This window comes from Medicago sativa, chromosome 8 (genome assembly GCF_051527215.1).
Source record: "Medicago sativa cultivar Bolivia chromosome 8, Bolivia_mono, whole genome shotgun sequence".
NCBI classification, from domain to species: Eukaryota; Viridiplantae; Streptophyta; class Magnoliopsida; order Fabales; family Fabaceae; genus Medicago; species Medicago sativa.
This window is the reverse complement of record NC_140756.1, coordinates 27,959,252-27,976,800: the sequence shown is the minus strand read 5'-3', so window position 1 is coordinate 27,976,800 and position 17,549 is coordinate 27,959,252. Positions and strand designations below refer to the sequence as shown.

At 32.6% G+C, this 17,549-nt stretch overlaps 1 protein-coding gene across 1 annotated transcript; it reads left to right on the top strand.

Moving 5' to 3' along the window:
* Nucleotides 1–1,780: 1,780 nt before the first annotated feature.
* Nucleotides 1,781–5,698, top strand: LOC146898080 (F-box/kelch-repeat protein At3g23880-like). Its single transcript, XM_085733761.1, has 3 exons — nt 1,781–2,033; nt 2,398–3,768; nt 5,409–5,698. The coding sequence occupies exon 2, from the start codon at nt 2,519–2,521 to the stop codon at nt 3,764–3,766; it is 1,248 nt and encodes a 415-aa protein (XP_085589887.1). The 5' UTR covers nt 1,781–2,033; nt 2,398–2,518; the 3' UTR covers nt 3,767–3,768; nt 5,409–5,698.
* The last annotated feature ends 11,851 nt before the right edge of the window (nt 5,699–17,549 follow it).

Below are 17,549 nucleotides of genomic sequence, written 5' to 3'. Positions count from 1 at the left end.
GGTATGGCTTCGCCTAGTTCCATATGATTTCATAATTGATTTCTTTACTTTTGACTGAGAAGATTGGATTTTCAATAACCTCGGCAAGCTTGGCATATGTGCTACTAATAAGAACTAGAAGTCCATTTTCATGACATCTTGTTAGTTCTTAAGGACGTGGAGAAACAAAGCTAACTTTGAAAATGATTTTCACCAGCCAAATAGCCATGTCATATGGTGATCCAAAACTTTACTTAGAGAGATAGACATTTGCTTAACCCTTCCGACTCATCCCAATCTTCAAATAAAAGATACGGTCTGCGTAGGTTGGGATAAAACCCATGCAGGTTGGATAAAATTCAACAGTGACGGGGCTTATGAAGAGAATTTAGATTGTGGTGGCTTTTTTCGCAGTTATGATGAAAGATGGTTAAAAGGCTACATTAGGAAGATTGAAGTGTGTGACGTGTTTCACTGGTGGACCTTTAACAAAATATGGTTGAGACAATTATCGTTGAAAACACTTAAAAAAAATATTTTCACTAAAAAAATAAAAAAGAAAAAAACATTCAATTATATCTGATTGATAATCACCAAGTAACATAACTTCATTCTTAAAAATATAAAAAAAAATATAAAAAAAAAAAACTTAACTTCAAGAAAGATACAAAATATTTATTATGAGGCATATACCTACTTTCAAAAAATTATACATTTTTATGATTGATTCTTTTCTAAAAATAATTTGCCTTTGTTTTTTCTTTATCTTTTTTTTGTCAAAATAAAAATTATATTAAATAAAAAGAAATAGATAAAGAGAACGGGTGCATTAGACCTGACTCAGGTACAACTCAAAACGGAGATACAACATAATAAATTAGACCAAGTGGATCAATCCTAATCTATCCAAAAAAAATTCACTAATCATGGGGGCAACAACTCAAGTGAAAATTTGCGACGAACAATTAATGTATCGACCATCAACGCTGTATGAAAATCCAAGTGTCAACAACTCCATAAACAAATCAGAAGGCATAAAAGCTCTTACGAGCTTAAAGAACCAGAGTGTAGGCAAACAAGACACCTTGAAACTTGCAAATCTCAACATATTTGGAAACAACAGAGAATCAAAGAAATCAGACCTTCATGTCATATTATAAAATAATATTTTTTATTGTTATAGATTATTAATTATTATATATTTTAGAAATATGACTATAAAAAAACATTTAAAAAAAATGATAAATGAGTCACTAGATAATATAGTTGTACCACTTCGTAATATTATATTCTGTTTTGATCTCTATTGTTTCTCCACTGCGAGAAAAAAAAAAACCTCATTTAACTTAGGGCATGTTTGGATTGAACTTATTTTGAGCTTATGCAAAACAGCTTATGCAAATAAATAAGCTTTTATTTATTATTCATAAGCTTGTTAAGATAGTTTATGAAAAAACAACTTATGAAGATTAAATTTTCGTTAGTGGGAACTTATGAGTCAATATAAAAGTCAATTTGCATAAGCTATTTTTCATAATCTCGAAATAAGCTCGCTCCAAACGAGGAATTAATTGTGAAAGGAGAAAACAGATACAAACAAACCAAATTGACTGAAATTAAAATGTATATTTATAAAGTTATTGAAATGGATAAAATGAGAGGAGATTGATGTGTTTGAAAAAAATTAGAAGGGGTACTTGTCTTATTTAAGAAAATGGCAGGAGAAGTCATTATAACTTGCCCTTTTATCGATATCGTCGATTTTTATCATTAAGTTTTTTTTTTTCCTTCTTATTTTCTCAATTCATATAGTATTGAAATGCGCTTTGATGCATAGCATCCGCTTTGAAACAGCCCGTGCTCCGGCCGTGCACGGGTTTATTGCTAGTTTAATTAACATATTTCCCCTCTTTTTCACGCACAAACCCTTGCTATCCTTTTCTCCTAATCCTTCTTATCACCCTTCGACGGTTTCCACTACTAAATCTTCCATGGCCGATTTCAGTATCCCTAAATTATTTTCTCAGTCACAAACCCTAAATTAACTATCAAAGGTACTATTACTTTATCCTTCTTTCTTTTTTAATGTGGTAACTATTTCTCTATTGCTTTTATGAACACAAATTTCAGTTAAATAAATATGTTGACTGTTTTTAACTGGAAAAAGGTTTGTTAGTGGCTATTAAGCAAAGTTACAGACACCGGACACGACAAGGACACTGACACATCGCTAATAATTTGAGAAAATCATATTGCTCATATTCTATATAATAAGAATTGACAAGCTTATGAATAATACATAGAAGCTTATTTGCATGAGCTATTTTGCATAAGCTCAAAAATAAGTCGATCCAAAAGGGTCTAAGTATTGATTTGTTTGCTCAATATGAAGATAACTTCAAGATTGGTTTATTGCAGGTATCATCCATTTCTCTGTCACGAGTCACGACACATCTCCGAAAATTTGGAACCCTACAAGAAAGACAGGAATCCAATCCCTCGTTGCAGGACAACGACCAATCGAAACTGAGCCGTTGTGATGAATATCCCTCGTCTTCCGCCCAATGCAGCAGTAATGCTCCCCGAGGAAGTCATCATAGAAATCTTATTGTTTCTTGAAGTAAAATATTTGATGCGGATGAAGTGCGTCTGTAAGTCCTGGAACACCTTTGTCTCTGATCCAATCTTCGCCAAAATGCATCTTAAGAAGAAAAATCTATCTACACGAAAGATACAACACCTCACACTTCTCTCCCACAAGTTACCTGGTTCGAGAGATTGTAGGGCCATACCCATCTCTCATTTGCTGGACTGTACGTCAAACTCCATCACCCTTACCAATGATCATGATCCTTACTACCGATTCAATGAAGAGGTTGTCGGTCAGATTGTTGGTTCGTGCAACGGATTGATATGTTTGCAGGCTATTTCTTTTACCGCTGACTATCATGATCACTCGCTCTCTTTCTGGAACCCTGCCACAAGGACTACATCTGACACATTTGTGTCCTTTTGCTCTTATGCCAAGCGACCTCAGTGTGAAGTTTGCAAGTTCGCTTTTGGTTATGATAATTCAACTGAAACTTACAAGGTCGTGTTGTTGTCTTTGAAAGTTGATGGGTCTTTGACAGTTGATGGCAGCCTTAAAGCTCTAGGGAGTACCGCTGCAAAAGTTTCCACTTTGGGGGGCGATAATAATAATAATAATGCTTGGAGAGATATTCAATGTTTTCCTGTTGTAGTTGTCCCTCGTCATTTTTATTTCACTAAATGTGATGGTCTTTATTTAAATAATAGTATCAATTGGTTGGTCTTTCATCGGAAGAATCTTACGATTGAACAATCTGTTATTGTCTCGCTTGATTTGGGAACAGAGACATATACACAGTTTTTGCTCCATCCATCTTGTAATGAAGAGCTACTTGGCCGTCCATGTCTTTCAGTGCCAGACCGTCTTTTTGTGTTAAAGGACTGCATGTGTTTTTCTTATGATTTCAAGAAAACCCATTTAATTATATGGAAAATGGACGAATTTGGAGTTGAACAGTCTTGGACCCAATTCCTTAAAATTAGTCATATCAATCTTCATATAGCTTATTTTCCTCATTTGATTCCATTGTGTCTGTCTCAGAATGGTGATACAATCATATTTTCACTCAATCTACCGAACCGGGCAATTCTCTATAACTGGAGAGACAATACCATAAGGAGAATTAAAAACACCAATGGAATTCAGTGGAGCACCGCCAAGGCATATGTTGAGAGCTTGATATCGACAGACTTTTGAAAGTAAGTTCCTGTTCGACGATTTATTTGTTTGAATTTGAGTTAAATCGTGTCCATGTACAGTTTATTGTGTGATTATTTTCATCATGATGATGGTTTTGATTTGATTATATAGTTGAATGATTTATTTAATATGAAATCATGGTGTAACTTTTACTCATTTTGCCCTGAAACTTATTTGCTTTGTATTAGGTTTAAATACTGGTAACAATGAACTTTGATAATTAGCTACAAATGTCTTGAATTTTATGTCCTGTTCTATTTTTGAGCTTTTATTTGTATGACGCTTTGGTATAAATTTCTTGTTTTGTTTCTTAAACTTCGACCTAATGCCACTATAGCGTTTTGGGCCCCAGCCTCTATGCGCCGTTGACTACAGAATTAGATAAATGTGCATTCTGTACTGCAGGAATACAAAATTAGAAAAGTTGCAAAGTTGCAATCTGATTGATATGCACTCTCTACTTCTTATGTGCAATATTAATAAGAAAAGGCAAGGTTGTAGAGTGAAAATGGTTTTGGTGCTAAAATGCTGCTAAGTGGTGCTTGCTGAAGCGCTCAACATTCATTAACGCTAAACGCTGCTTATATCAGAAGAATTCTCTAATTTTAATTTGCATTCCTTCTATTTACAAAACTGGATCTTATTTGCTACTAATTAGATGTTCTAAATTCTATAAAATCAAAATAAGATAATACATGTACTACTGTAAAGCTGCCATCATGTACACATGCAGCTTTTCTAAGCTTATGCCACAATTAATAGTTCAATACCATTCAGTGATAGGTTGAACCCTTTTTACTGAACAGATGAATGCACATAGCTAATAGTTATATTCTTGTACACATACACATAAATGCATGTAATTTACCTGCTCTTATGTTTACCTTACATAAATTAGTGGTGCACGAAATGCAAAATAAAAAATTTAGGGAATATGCAGATGGCCAATAATCCGCCATATAAACACGGCATTGCGGCTTAGGGCGCCACCATGGTGGCCATCCCTTCACAAATTTGCTATGGCGGTTGTAAGAAATTCCGCCACGCCATGACCGCCACTTAATTACACTGCTTTTGGAAAGGAATATTTGACTTGGTCACGAGTGAAATTCCCCCCTAATAACAGAAGAACAACTAACATTTGTCATTTAAAAAAGAAAAATATAACTCTTTCTGAAGCAGATCAGAAGAGTCTGATTTAAGAAATAGTGAAGTCATTGCCAAATGAAAAGGCAACACCAACCTAGTTTCCTAAGAATGCAACCTGTGGGAAAAAAAGGAGAGAGAGAATGCTCAATCATTTCTTGATTATAGACTGTGATGATAATATTGATTCTACATCTGTTGGTATAGAAGCAGAGGCGAATAGGTTCTCAATGTTTGAGCCGACAATGGCAAAAGAAAGCACATGTAATCAACTGTTTAACCATGTCATATCATGTGTAATAACTGTTTAATAATGGTACAGGTAATGAACATGTTTGAAGTGCAAAATCACTTTTAAATTAGGTATTAGGTAGTTTTGTTTAGATTTTTCATCAAGTTTTCAACAATAATACAAGATATATGGACTTTTTAGCGTTTTAATTAATTTTTTTACTTTGGTAAAAAAATAACACTGTTACTTTGGGCCAAGCAGGACCACCATTAGCTGAAGCAACTATGCATATCATCTGCTTCTCCCAACAAGCAAAGGCACTGATCATGCTCATACAAAGAGGTCCTCATCAATTGTTAATGGTAGTTTGTTTTGATCTAGCACTGAAGCAGACTGTCACCTGCTGTTTATCCTTTAGATTTTTACTATGTTGGAGGCAAATTTACATTGCACATGTTTCTTGGTACATTCGAAGGTTGTTTTCTAGTTTACTATTAAAGAATTGATAGCTATAGTTGGATTTGGATAATTTACCTTGCTTTCTGATTCAATTATTTTTAAAGAAGTTGATAGTACTCTGCACCACTTTGTATTCCCAATTTCAAAACTAAAGTTGGTTCAAGTCGAACTAAACTTAAGGGCCTTACAAAAGGTCTCAAATTTGGAGTCTAGATCAATTTGAATTGTTCTCTTTAACAAGTCCCCAATCCAATTAATTGTGGTTTGAATTCTATTGTTTTATTTGGTTTGTACGGTACATAATTACATATTTATTGTTAAGATAGATAGAATTAGTTTTTGAACAATATAGAATTAGTTGGTTAGTTAGATGTAGACGTGGTTATAAGTTCCTTCCAAAAAAAAGTAGAAGTTACTATAAGTTAGCTGTTCAATTATGGTCTATAAATATGACTATCATGTACACAAATTTTCATCTTTTATCAAATATAATTCAATATGAATTAACACGAGTCTTCATATTAATGTGTATGACCCTTGGCTGCAATTTAGATCCCTTATACCAAGTTTTTCGCTATTAGTGTCATTTGAAGAATCACATTTTGTGTTCCATTTGCCAATTTAAATTTGAAGAAATTAAGAAGACACGTTGCAAATATTTTCATTTTTCTGTATGCAAAGTCCTTCCCTAAGCACATACGAGGTCCAGCCTACAACGAAACATGGAAACTTACACACCATAATATCTCATAAAAAAATGATACTAATATGAAGCAAGAAAGTTCAAAGAACAACAAAGGTCCAAATTACATGGAATGCTACAAATTTGAATGGTGATTCAAGTTGAAAAATTCCATTGTTAAACCATCTTTCAGGACGAAATTCTTCGGCATCTTCCCCCCAAATGGAAGACATTCGACCCATAGCGTAGGCTAAATAGTACACCCCATCACCCTTATCTAGTTTGTGGCCATCTCGAACATCACAATCTAATAACCCTAATATATCTTGATAATCCTTGATATATCTTGTTTTCCCTTTCCTTTCTCTCTCATTTTCTTGGAAATAACCCTAAAATCTTTCCCCTCTTTTTTCACTCATCTGCTCCACTGACTTGCTATCCTTTTCGCTCCCAAACCTTCTTCTCACCCTTCGACGGTTCCAACTACGAAATAATTTTCACAGTCACAAACCATAAATTAACTATCAAAGGTACTATTACTTTATCCTTCTTCCTTTCTTTAATGTGGTCGCTATTTCTCTATTTCTTTCATTAACCGTTTTTTTTTTTTTGACGTTAAAAAAATTCCATTAACGAAGGTCTGGCGACAAATCAAATGCCAAGACTGCATAAATACAAGGCGGAGTTGCTTCGATCCATATGCAATCTGAATTCTTAAGAGCATATTTAGCTAAATAACGAGCAGCTTGGTTGGCTTCACACCTAACATGCAAAAAATTTAAAATACGAAAACTACCCTTAAAACTAATACAATATCGAATAATAGAGCCAACATAGTTGGGAGATTGTTGGTGAGCATTCAACGCTAAAACCACATTAGAAGCATCTGATTCTGCTATAAGATTCAGAAAAGACACGTCTTTTGCAAATTCCAGACCCTTCCGCATAGCTAAAGCTTCTGCAACCTTTGAATCTGGTAATGAAAAGACTTGCCAGGAACTAGCACTAACGACAACACCTTCATTATCTCTCACCACAGCACCAATACCCCACTTATCACCCTCTACTGGACCTGCTGTATCAACATTAAGCTTATAGAAACCACTAAAAGGAGATGTCCAATGAACATCAGATATTAGCAAAATTGGACCTCCACTTAGTGTCTCCACCAACACCGTACTAGCACTCTTAAAATTCTCAATAGATCTTTGAGCCTTTTGAATAGTGACGGCCACATCAACCTCAGCCCCCTCAAAACATTTATTATTTTTAGCACACCATATCTCATAACACAAGGCCAAAACATGGACTATAATATCCTCATCGACATCTATAATATTTTCCTCCAACCACTTATGAAAGGAACGTACCTGGAATCATGTGAATTAAATACCACACCTAAAGAGGAAGCAAATCATATCTGCTTTGACCAATGACATTCCATAAAGAGGTGTGAAATTGTCTCATTATGTTCCCCACAAAGAAGACACAATGGATCGCTACTTATTCCTTTTTAAAAAAAGATCATTTTTTACTGGTAGTTTTTCATATATAATCCTCCAAGAAAAGTGGATGTGTCTTGGAATACTTTTTATTTTCCATAATTGTTTCCACACTTGGTGATTATTATCCTCCATTGAGTTATGTGAACCATCTGCTTCACGCCTTGCCTTTAAGAAATGATATGAACTCTTCACAGAAAAAGTAGCTGATCGTGAAGCACCCCACACAAATTCATCTTGCAATTTAGAAAAAGAAATTGGCAATTGAAGAATTTGTTCAGCCTTAAAATGGAGAAAAATTTCATTAATTAAAGGAGCATTCCAACATCGAATGTCATGGTGAATAAGATCTGAGACAAACATAATATCACAATTAGGGAGTTTAGGAGACCAAATCTTGTGCCAATTTTGATAAGGAAGCCAATTATCCTCCCATACATTAATTAGACGACCGTCTCCTACTCTCTAAATACCAGCTTTCTCAATAACATCCACTCGTGCTTGCAAAATACTTCTCCATGTATAACTTGGGCAGTAACCAGTTGAAGCTTTCAAGAAATTGCTTCTAGGGAAATACCTTGCTTTCAAACATTGTGAGATCAATAAGTCATCGTTGTGTCTTTCATTAACCGTTAGAAAGCGAACAAAATCTCAATTAAATATGTTGATTTTTTTTTACCGAAAAAGATTGATAAGTGGTAATCATTGTTTCATAAAATAGAAATATAGTAATAAGGGGACGTTTGGATTGACTTATTTTTGAACTTATGAAAAATAGTTTATGCAAATAAATAAACTTTCATATTAATTCATAAGTTTTCACTAATGAAAATTATATCTTCATAAACTGTTTTTTCATAAATTACATTGACAAGCTTATGAATAATACATACTCTCTCTGTTCCACTTTATATGTCATTCTAGCAAAATTTGTTTGTTCCAAATATATGTTACTATTTGGACCTAATTAACAAGTTTCTTCCTCATAATAAAGTTTAAATTAAGTTCGTTTCTAAAGGAGAACCTTTGGTGACCATAATTACCTTAGTCTAACTCATTCTATTTAAGTTAAACTTGTCTCTAATCATATGAACTAGGTCCATAATCATCATATAATGAGTAGGATAAAAGAATCCTACTATCATTATAATAATAGGTTATCATATAATAATTATGATATATTTAAACTATGGTAACCTACTATTATGGTATCATTAATGCTTATTTTCCTATTATGCCCCTTTCTATTTATTACTTTATCTTTTTCCAATTCCCTTAATTTATGTTTTCCATACCATTAGTGAAGGATATTTTTGTAAAACAACTCACAATTACTCTTTTCTATACAACATTAACTACATTTCTTAATCAATGCGCATTTGCTAGAATGACATATAAAGTGGAACGGAGTGAGTAGAAGCTTATTTATTTGCATAAGCTCAAAAATAAGTCAATTCAAACAGGTCCTAAGTATTGATTTGTTTACTCAATATGAAGATAAATTGCTTTTGGAGAAGACAATTGCTTTCGTAAAGATGAACCAAACATGTAAGAAATTGCTTTTTTCAATTATGAGGTTGTAGAAGTGCTTCTGGACTAAAAAGAAGTTGAACCAAACAAGCACTTAATATTTGAATGGGTAGTGTTAACTTGTACCCTTAGGGCACATGTTAAGAAACCCAAAAGAAGAAATATTTTCTAAAATTTTGTACATTCAATTTATCAAAAAGTTAAATATTAAATGCAATGCACACTTTCCAATAAAATATTTCTATATTTGAATCATTAACTTGTGCCTTAAAGGGCACAAGTTAACATTTCCCTATTTGAATTTACTCTTATATCTATTTGTTATATAGCTATTTGTATTGAAAGTTGAAGGTCATTTTAAAAAGAGAACTAGTCAACACAAAAGAGGAAAAAAAAAACATTATTTTCTTTAGGGAAATGTTAACCAGAAATGTTAAGGAATTATAAAAGGAAATATCGCATTGGAAATTGTTTATTCTACTTTTTGAAAGTTTAAAAAGTGTTCTTTTCAATGCAAAACTTAACATTTCTTTCTACTTTTAGTTCCTTAACTAGTATCCCGGGACAATGGTTAATAAGACCATGTTCTTTATATATAGTGTAGATTATTAATACTAGTATAGTGACCCGTGCCAAGCACGGGGAAATAAAAAACTTTTTTGATCAAATGTATAGATTTTATATTATGTTATCTTAAAGTTATAAGTGTGGTTATATTTTAAATTTGATATGGAAAAAAATATCATCTTAATTTTGTTAATTTTGTATATATTTTGAAATATCTAAACATTGCAAATAACGATTAAAGTATTTGGATTTATACTTATACTAATTATTTGTAGTATAAGATGTACTCATTGTTAAACTTAGCATATGTAATATTTTTGCAAAAATACGCCGATGTACTGTATATTATTATTTGTTGACATAATGTATTTTATTAATCATAAAAACTAAACTAAAAAATTTGTATTTTTTATATATAATAGTCAGTGTCAGATGTATACACCTAGTCTGTGAATGCAAACGTTATTTTTTTTGAGGGTGTGTATAAATATAGTTTGGGCTACAGAAACACCGATTGTTGTTTGTTTTTATTTTTCACAAAATCAATGGTCTAATGTAAATATTGTATTTTAGGGTAAGAACGATGTAAAAAAAAAGTTTCGCGTATTGTTATACCTGAAAAGTGCATCAATTAAAAGTCAATGGCAGGAGGACCTGCTTATATAGAAATTGCATGTCATGTAATGACCAGTACACCTTACAAAGAAATTAAAAAAAAACGACTTCCAAACAATACACAACTTTAGTTTTCTAAATTATAGCAACAACAAATTCTAAAACATAACCAACGATCATTCTTTTTGAAAAACTTCACGATACACAACATTTGTGGTCTGCTTCCAAACATTATTATCATCATCCAAGATGAGCAGCTTCAAACATTTTCTAGAAGTAACTCGAGAGACAGCGACACAGAGTTGTCCATGAGTGAACACGGGCTTAGGAAGATAAACTCCCACTCGAGATAAAGATTGACACTGACTTTTATTTATTGTCATTGTAAAACAAAGCGTCAATGGAAATTGCATGCGCCTGAATTTGAAGGGTAGTCCTGGATCACTCGGAATAAGATTCATCCTGGGAATGAATACCCTGGTACCTGCCCTTTTCCTGTAATTACGGTAGCAGCTATCATGCTCTTCCCTAGATGTGTAACTATCAGCCTCGTACCATTACACAGTCCATTGGCCTGATCGATGTTTCTCATCAGCATAACTGGACATCCCACCCTTAGTTTCAACCGGTGATTTGGAATTCCAGAGCTCTTAATACTATTAAGAAATTCCGTTGTGAACCAGTCGCTTTGGACATCAGATTTTCATCTGATCGACAAACAGAATTAGAGCTTAAATACTCTTTCTCTTCACCTGGAATCAGTGACATCATATATTCGTTAACATGCTCAAATGAATCAAGCGTTGGTGCGAGTATTCCCCTTTCTTAGAAAATTAGCGGGTCACCAAGGTTATCATTCAAATCGGGATACACAAAGTCTATAAGTGACATCAACAGATTTGTTGCGTCCGATATGAGCAAATCTTCAGGAATTTCTACCTTCATTTCACCATTCTCATCCGAAGTGTCGTTGTCGTCTCCAATTGAGAGTATCCACTTGCCAAAATTAGCAATTTCTTCCTGCTCTACAGGTACCGAAGATGCACCCAATCTCATATTAACAGTAAGCCTCAACACATTACAATAAGCTCATATCTTTGATGAATTGATTGGGGCATCAACAATATCTTGCCTCGTTCCTTTTTGGACAACAGACAATATCTGTCTGAAATCATCACCTAAAACTACTGTCATTCCACCAAAAGGTCTAAACTCGTTTAAGGGATCATTCTTGGACATGATATCACGCATTGATCGGTCAACTGCCTCAAAACACCATCAGTGAATCATTGGAGCCTCATCCCAAATTATCAACTTTGCAGCACACACCAGATCTGCCCTAGAACTCTCCTTTTCCATCGTAAGCGATGATGCCTCATTAATCTCAATAGGGACTGTCAACGTCGAGTGCGCGGTTCTTCCACCTGGTAATAGAAGAGCCGTTATACCGCTGGATGCAGCGTTCAATACAATTAATCCCTTCGTTCTAACAACTGCCGACAATGTTTTCCATATAAAGGTTTTTCCAGTACCACCGTAACCATATAAGAAAAAGAAACCACCGTCGTCAGAACCAACAGACTCCATGATCTTGTCATGCACACATCTTTGTTCATCAGTCAACATCAATAACATATCAGCGTGTGTCTTTTCCAGTTAATCTTAGTTGTAATTTAGCTCATCAACGATAAGCTTGTTTGTTAAAGTTGGCACGCCTGCTGCGTTTGGCCTGGGCATAGATTTGAAGTCAGTAAGCGACCGTCCGTTTTCCTGAAGGAGCATTTCAATTTCAATCAAACACAAGTTCTTCAAGTCATCGTCTCCGATACACAGATCTGCATATTAAATTTAAAGTCACAAAATTAATATTAACACCTTTGCATGCATATGTGTGCACGTTGAAGAGAAAGAAAAAATATTAGCTTTATATGAGAATCCTTTATATTTAAACATATTAGCCTAAAAAATGTGGAAAATGCTGAATGGTATCGTAGAGTTAGTAACTCTTAGTTTGTTCTTTACTATATCCTAAAAAAAGTTCCTCTTAACTACTTAAACTACTCTAATCAGCCTTTACTATATCCTAAAAAACACACCCCTCGAAAACAACCTTGTCATCAAGGTTGGAATGTGATAAATTTCTTAATGTGTAATAGTCTTCAAATGTATCACCCTTATCCCTATTTTTTATTAGTGAAGTATGGTTTTTCTTCACATCTTCAACAATAACATGAGTAGTTTCTCTCCACTTCCTTTGCATAAGCTTTTCATTTTGAGAAAAAGAGAGATAACTGATCTTAGAACCATTTGAGATAAATTATTTGTCTAAGAAACTTTTATAAAAATAATTGTCTCATCCATGTCATTTTCACCTGATGCTAAACTCGTCATCCAAGAATTCTAAGCAGTATTTAACTTGTGTTGCTTCAAAAACAACAACAAAGGAGTACGCAAAGAAAAGTGTAGTGGAGACAACACTAACAAAGCATATCTCAGTGGAGACATGTTTTTACTTTGAAGTTTTATGTTACCTCTTAATGCATTTTAAGTGCAGCTTTTCCTTTTAAAGTTGCATAATGACACGCCATATGTTCTAATTCTCATTAATGACAATTACAACATGTTATGGCCTTAAAAAAAACATAACATTATGTCTTGAAACATGCCTATTTTCACTTATGTCTTTGTCATAAAAACTAAAAATGATAGTAAGAGAATATATGCAATGCAACGGAAAAAATGATATTAAAGTTACGTCTCAATTCTTAATCGAAAAAAGCTTCTTTCAGCTTAACTCAAACTAAAAAAATAAGTTTATTTGTAAAGGATTTCCCAAGCCATTATTTATTTAACACGAAAATAAATAGATGTAGGAACTGCTACAAAATGATGTCATGAATGCTCACTAATCTAGATAACGTGAAAAATTAATCAATTAAAGAACAGAAAATGTGAACAAATCAATCAAGATATACATAGTGGAAAGCTATATATGACAATTTTGTGGAGTTAACAGTAGGTCATGCATTAACCTTATGATGTTTGCATTATCTATGGGTGTGAAAATACAATCAGCTATATTTTTGAAGCCTATATTTTTTCGCATAATATGAATGTGAAAATACAATCGGCTATTTACAACAAAAAAATTGATGAAATGACATTAAATTGATTCATATTTATTTTTTTTTTTGGGTAAATTTGACAATAATATATTAATTAGCAGCGTGACATGTCTAAATACTACCTCCGTCCCTAATTATAGGGCCCTTTTGAAAAAATAACGGGAATTAAGATAGTGGATATTTGTATTAAATATGTTTGTAATTACTAATGTTTTTACAATTTTATCCTTTAAGAGAGAGAGTTGGTTTATGTTTTCAACATGTTATTTATTGCTGAGGGAAGAAAAAGATGTATAATAAATAGGGGCATGTATGTAAAGAAATGATTAATATAGTTGGAAATAGCAAAGGGGTCTTATAAAAAGGGACAAAAAAATTTCTCAAAAGGGTCTTATAATTAGGGACGGAGGTAGTAAAAAAAAACACTAAAAAAATTAACGTTAAACAAACATCAAAAAACAACTTACCAATCAAGTAATCCGTATCATATTGGGATTGAAAGATTTCGGGAGGGTCACCGATCACATAGATGCTAGCAGGAATAAACTTATAATCGCACTGTTTTATTTTGGTACCATATTGAAAGTTAATCTTATGAGGGTGTCTCGTTGTCTTATATGATCCCACATTCGAGGCAACACCAAAATTCCCAATGGAGAAGACATGGTCCTCTCTCAACTCTTTCTCATACTTTTATATGAGTGTACGTCTAACAGACGCATTGATTCGATCACCCTATCAAATTAAAAAGCAATTTTAATATAGATAATAAAAACATTATACACCATACATATGTGATACAATTAATTTACTTAAAAAAAATGGATCTCATAAAAGATCACAGTTTGGAGAAAAACATTTTATACCATCACATATGTGATATAACTAACTTACTTAAAAAAAGGATATCATAAACTCTCAGGATTCGGCTCATTAAATTTAAATGCGGATAAAAATATCGTAAAAACAAAAAAAACAAATGGATAAATAAATATAATAGAAAAGTTGATATTAGATTATAAATAAATAAAAAAATGTAAATAAATCAACCATGATTCGACCATCGACACTCCAAGTTTCTTGATGCGAATGGGAGATATCGGAAACGAATTTGATTGGCATAATTTTTATTGATCAAAATCAGAAATAATCTAATATAATTGCGGTTAAAAAAATAGAAACAAAAAAAAACTAAAAAAAAAAAGACATTAGAACCATTTCTAAGGAGAAAGGAAGTTGGTCCTTTTTCATATCCCTCACAAACCAAAGGCGAACGACTCGAACCCTGATAGTCCAATTTTCTTTAGAAGGGGATATATCAGAGATCAAGTCAATCTTTAGGGCGATTTCCATTTAATAGAGAGACACAAAAAGTACGCAAAGAAAAAAGGAATTGGATCCTCTCCTTCAAAATTTGCTCCTTCTCTCTTCTTCACATAATATTAGCCATTAGATGGATCTATCAATGGAAATAATAAAAGAAAAAAAAAACATAAATAAACAACCTAAAACATCACACTCTGAAACAAACTGGGCGAGGTTTGTCCTCGTGAGCTTAACTCAGTTGGTATGGACAATGCATAATATATGCAAGATCCGCGGTTCAAACCCAGGTCACCACCAAAAAATTGGGCGGGGTTTTACTACTCCGGAAGCTTCTTCATCTTCCCTTCTAAAGGTCTGCTCTCTCAATCTAAGAAAACTGCGGCCACCGTATTTTCATTTATATGTTTGCTCACTTCTTCACTCTCTTGTATTATTAAATATATGCATTCAACTAAAACCCTTCAACACTATCTAATTTTATTTGTCTTAAAATATACAAAGAAAATCCAATTAATGCAACGCTTCAGACCAATATTGCAAAGCTTCACAACTGTATCGTATCCTCTCTACAACTATAACAACAACTCAGCTAGTAATTGAGTCATAGTTTGTTAAGTGTGCTAAAAGATCACTTTCTTTTAACAACTCTTTTTTTTTGGTTCCCATTTTTCTGCTGAAGATAACTACGTGATTAAACTCAATTATATGTCAAATTTGCATACCATGTTGGTAAGACAACACCAAGAGGCCAAGCCTACTCAAATATTGATTTGTCAATTTGTGGAGTTTCACATTTTCAGATATTTTCTCTTGAAAAAAAAACAGCAACCCTCTAATGAAAGTTATGCAGATTTATGAATTTTTTTCATATTTAAATATCTACAACTCATTAGATTTTTTGCGAAAAACTCTTTTTAAATTGTAAATGTTAAATTGTAGAAAAGTTTATCTTCTTTTGATGAACAACTCTTTTTAGATTGTGTGAATATTATCATCTATTTACTACAGATTTTGTTAGAGCAAATTATTCTCACCTCATTTAAGAGAAGCTTGAACCATAGTTCATTCATCTCTTATGTTAAAAGATACACTCCCTTTCCTTAAAAGAAGTTTGAGTTACATTTCCCTCGTATTATAATACAAAAACATGTCTTGCTCCAAGTCCATATTATAAAAACATTGAATTTTTAATAAGACTTAATTGGGAAAAAGGGAGTTACTCGAGATAGATAAGACCTAAAAGGTTTCACATAACATACCAGCAGGCACAAAAATAAAGCAAAAAAAAAGTGGTTTGTAAATGCTTTCAACTAACTCTTAGTGCTATCGCCGTCAAGCGAGGCGTTGAAACAATCAAATAATGAGTGATAAAAAAAACAATGAGAGTGATTAAGAGATATGTTTGAAAATTAATCATGGTAGAATAAATTGAACCTAAATGCCGCAAATTTTTTAATGAGTAAATCAAAGGTATTTTTTTTTAACAAATCAAAGATATTTTTCTTGCACTACAACGGAGATTAATCATCTCGAGATACTAAGATTCATTTAAGGGATTCATCTCCTCTAACAAATGTTTTTAATACGCACCGATGAAAAAAAAAACTAAACAAAATGATTAAGGAGTCCAATATATCTACCATTTATGTCACACTATATATGTTGGTTGAATACCTCATTTTAAAGATATAAAAAATCAATTAAATAAATGGGAATTAATTTCTTTGTTTTTGAATCTCACCAAATCAATTTGAATGAAAGTCAATTAATGGGAATTAAATCGCTATTTCCAATAGCACAAATTATGTTGCATGCAAAGAACTTGGAGAGTTATCGAGAGTATAAGACATTTGAATCCGAGTTATCCGTTGTCGGAATTCTTTGTAAACTACCGTATGATTCTTGATCTTATGATGTTGTAGTAGCGTTAGATGTTTTATGAGTTGCCTCGCAAAACGACATGTAATTTGGGGAAAATGTAATATTTTAAATTTCATTTTTTTTGGTTACGATATTTCAAATTTCATTGATTATATATAAATTATGTCAATAGTTAGAAATTACATTAATTGTGATATATACATCCAACTGAAAATATCAAATATGCTAGCATATTCGCCAGTATATGCCCGCTAATACAAAGCCCCCTGTTCTTTTTGGATCAGCTCCCCCACTGTTGCAGTTCTTTTTTTGGATAATCTTTTAAGACTAATATATCTATATCATTAAGACAAAAAGAATAAAGTTAAGCTCAATAAGTCCCAGTAGAAAATAAATGAAGATAACAAACTAAAATAAATATTTAAATTTCATGAAAAAGTAAATGAATAAATTATAAATCAAAGACGTCCAAAGAATCATGAAGATATAAGAATATAAACGAAAAAACAGATGGATAAAAAAAATATAATAGAAAAGCAGCTATAAGAATATAAACAAAAAAAAATGTAAATAAATCAACCATGATTCGACCATCGATACTCCAAGTTTCTTGATGCGAATGGGAGATATCAGAAACGAATTCGATTGGTATCATTTTTAGTGATAAAAAAAACAGAAATGATCTAATATAATTGCAAATAAAAAAATTGAAACA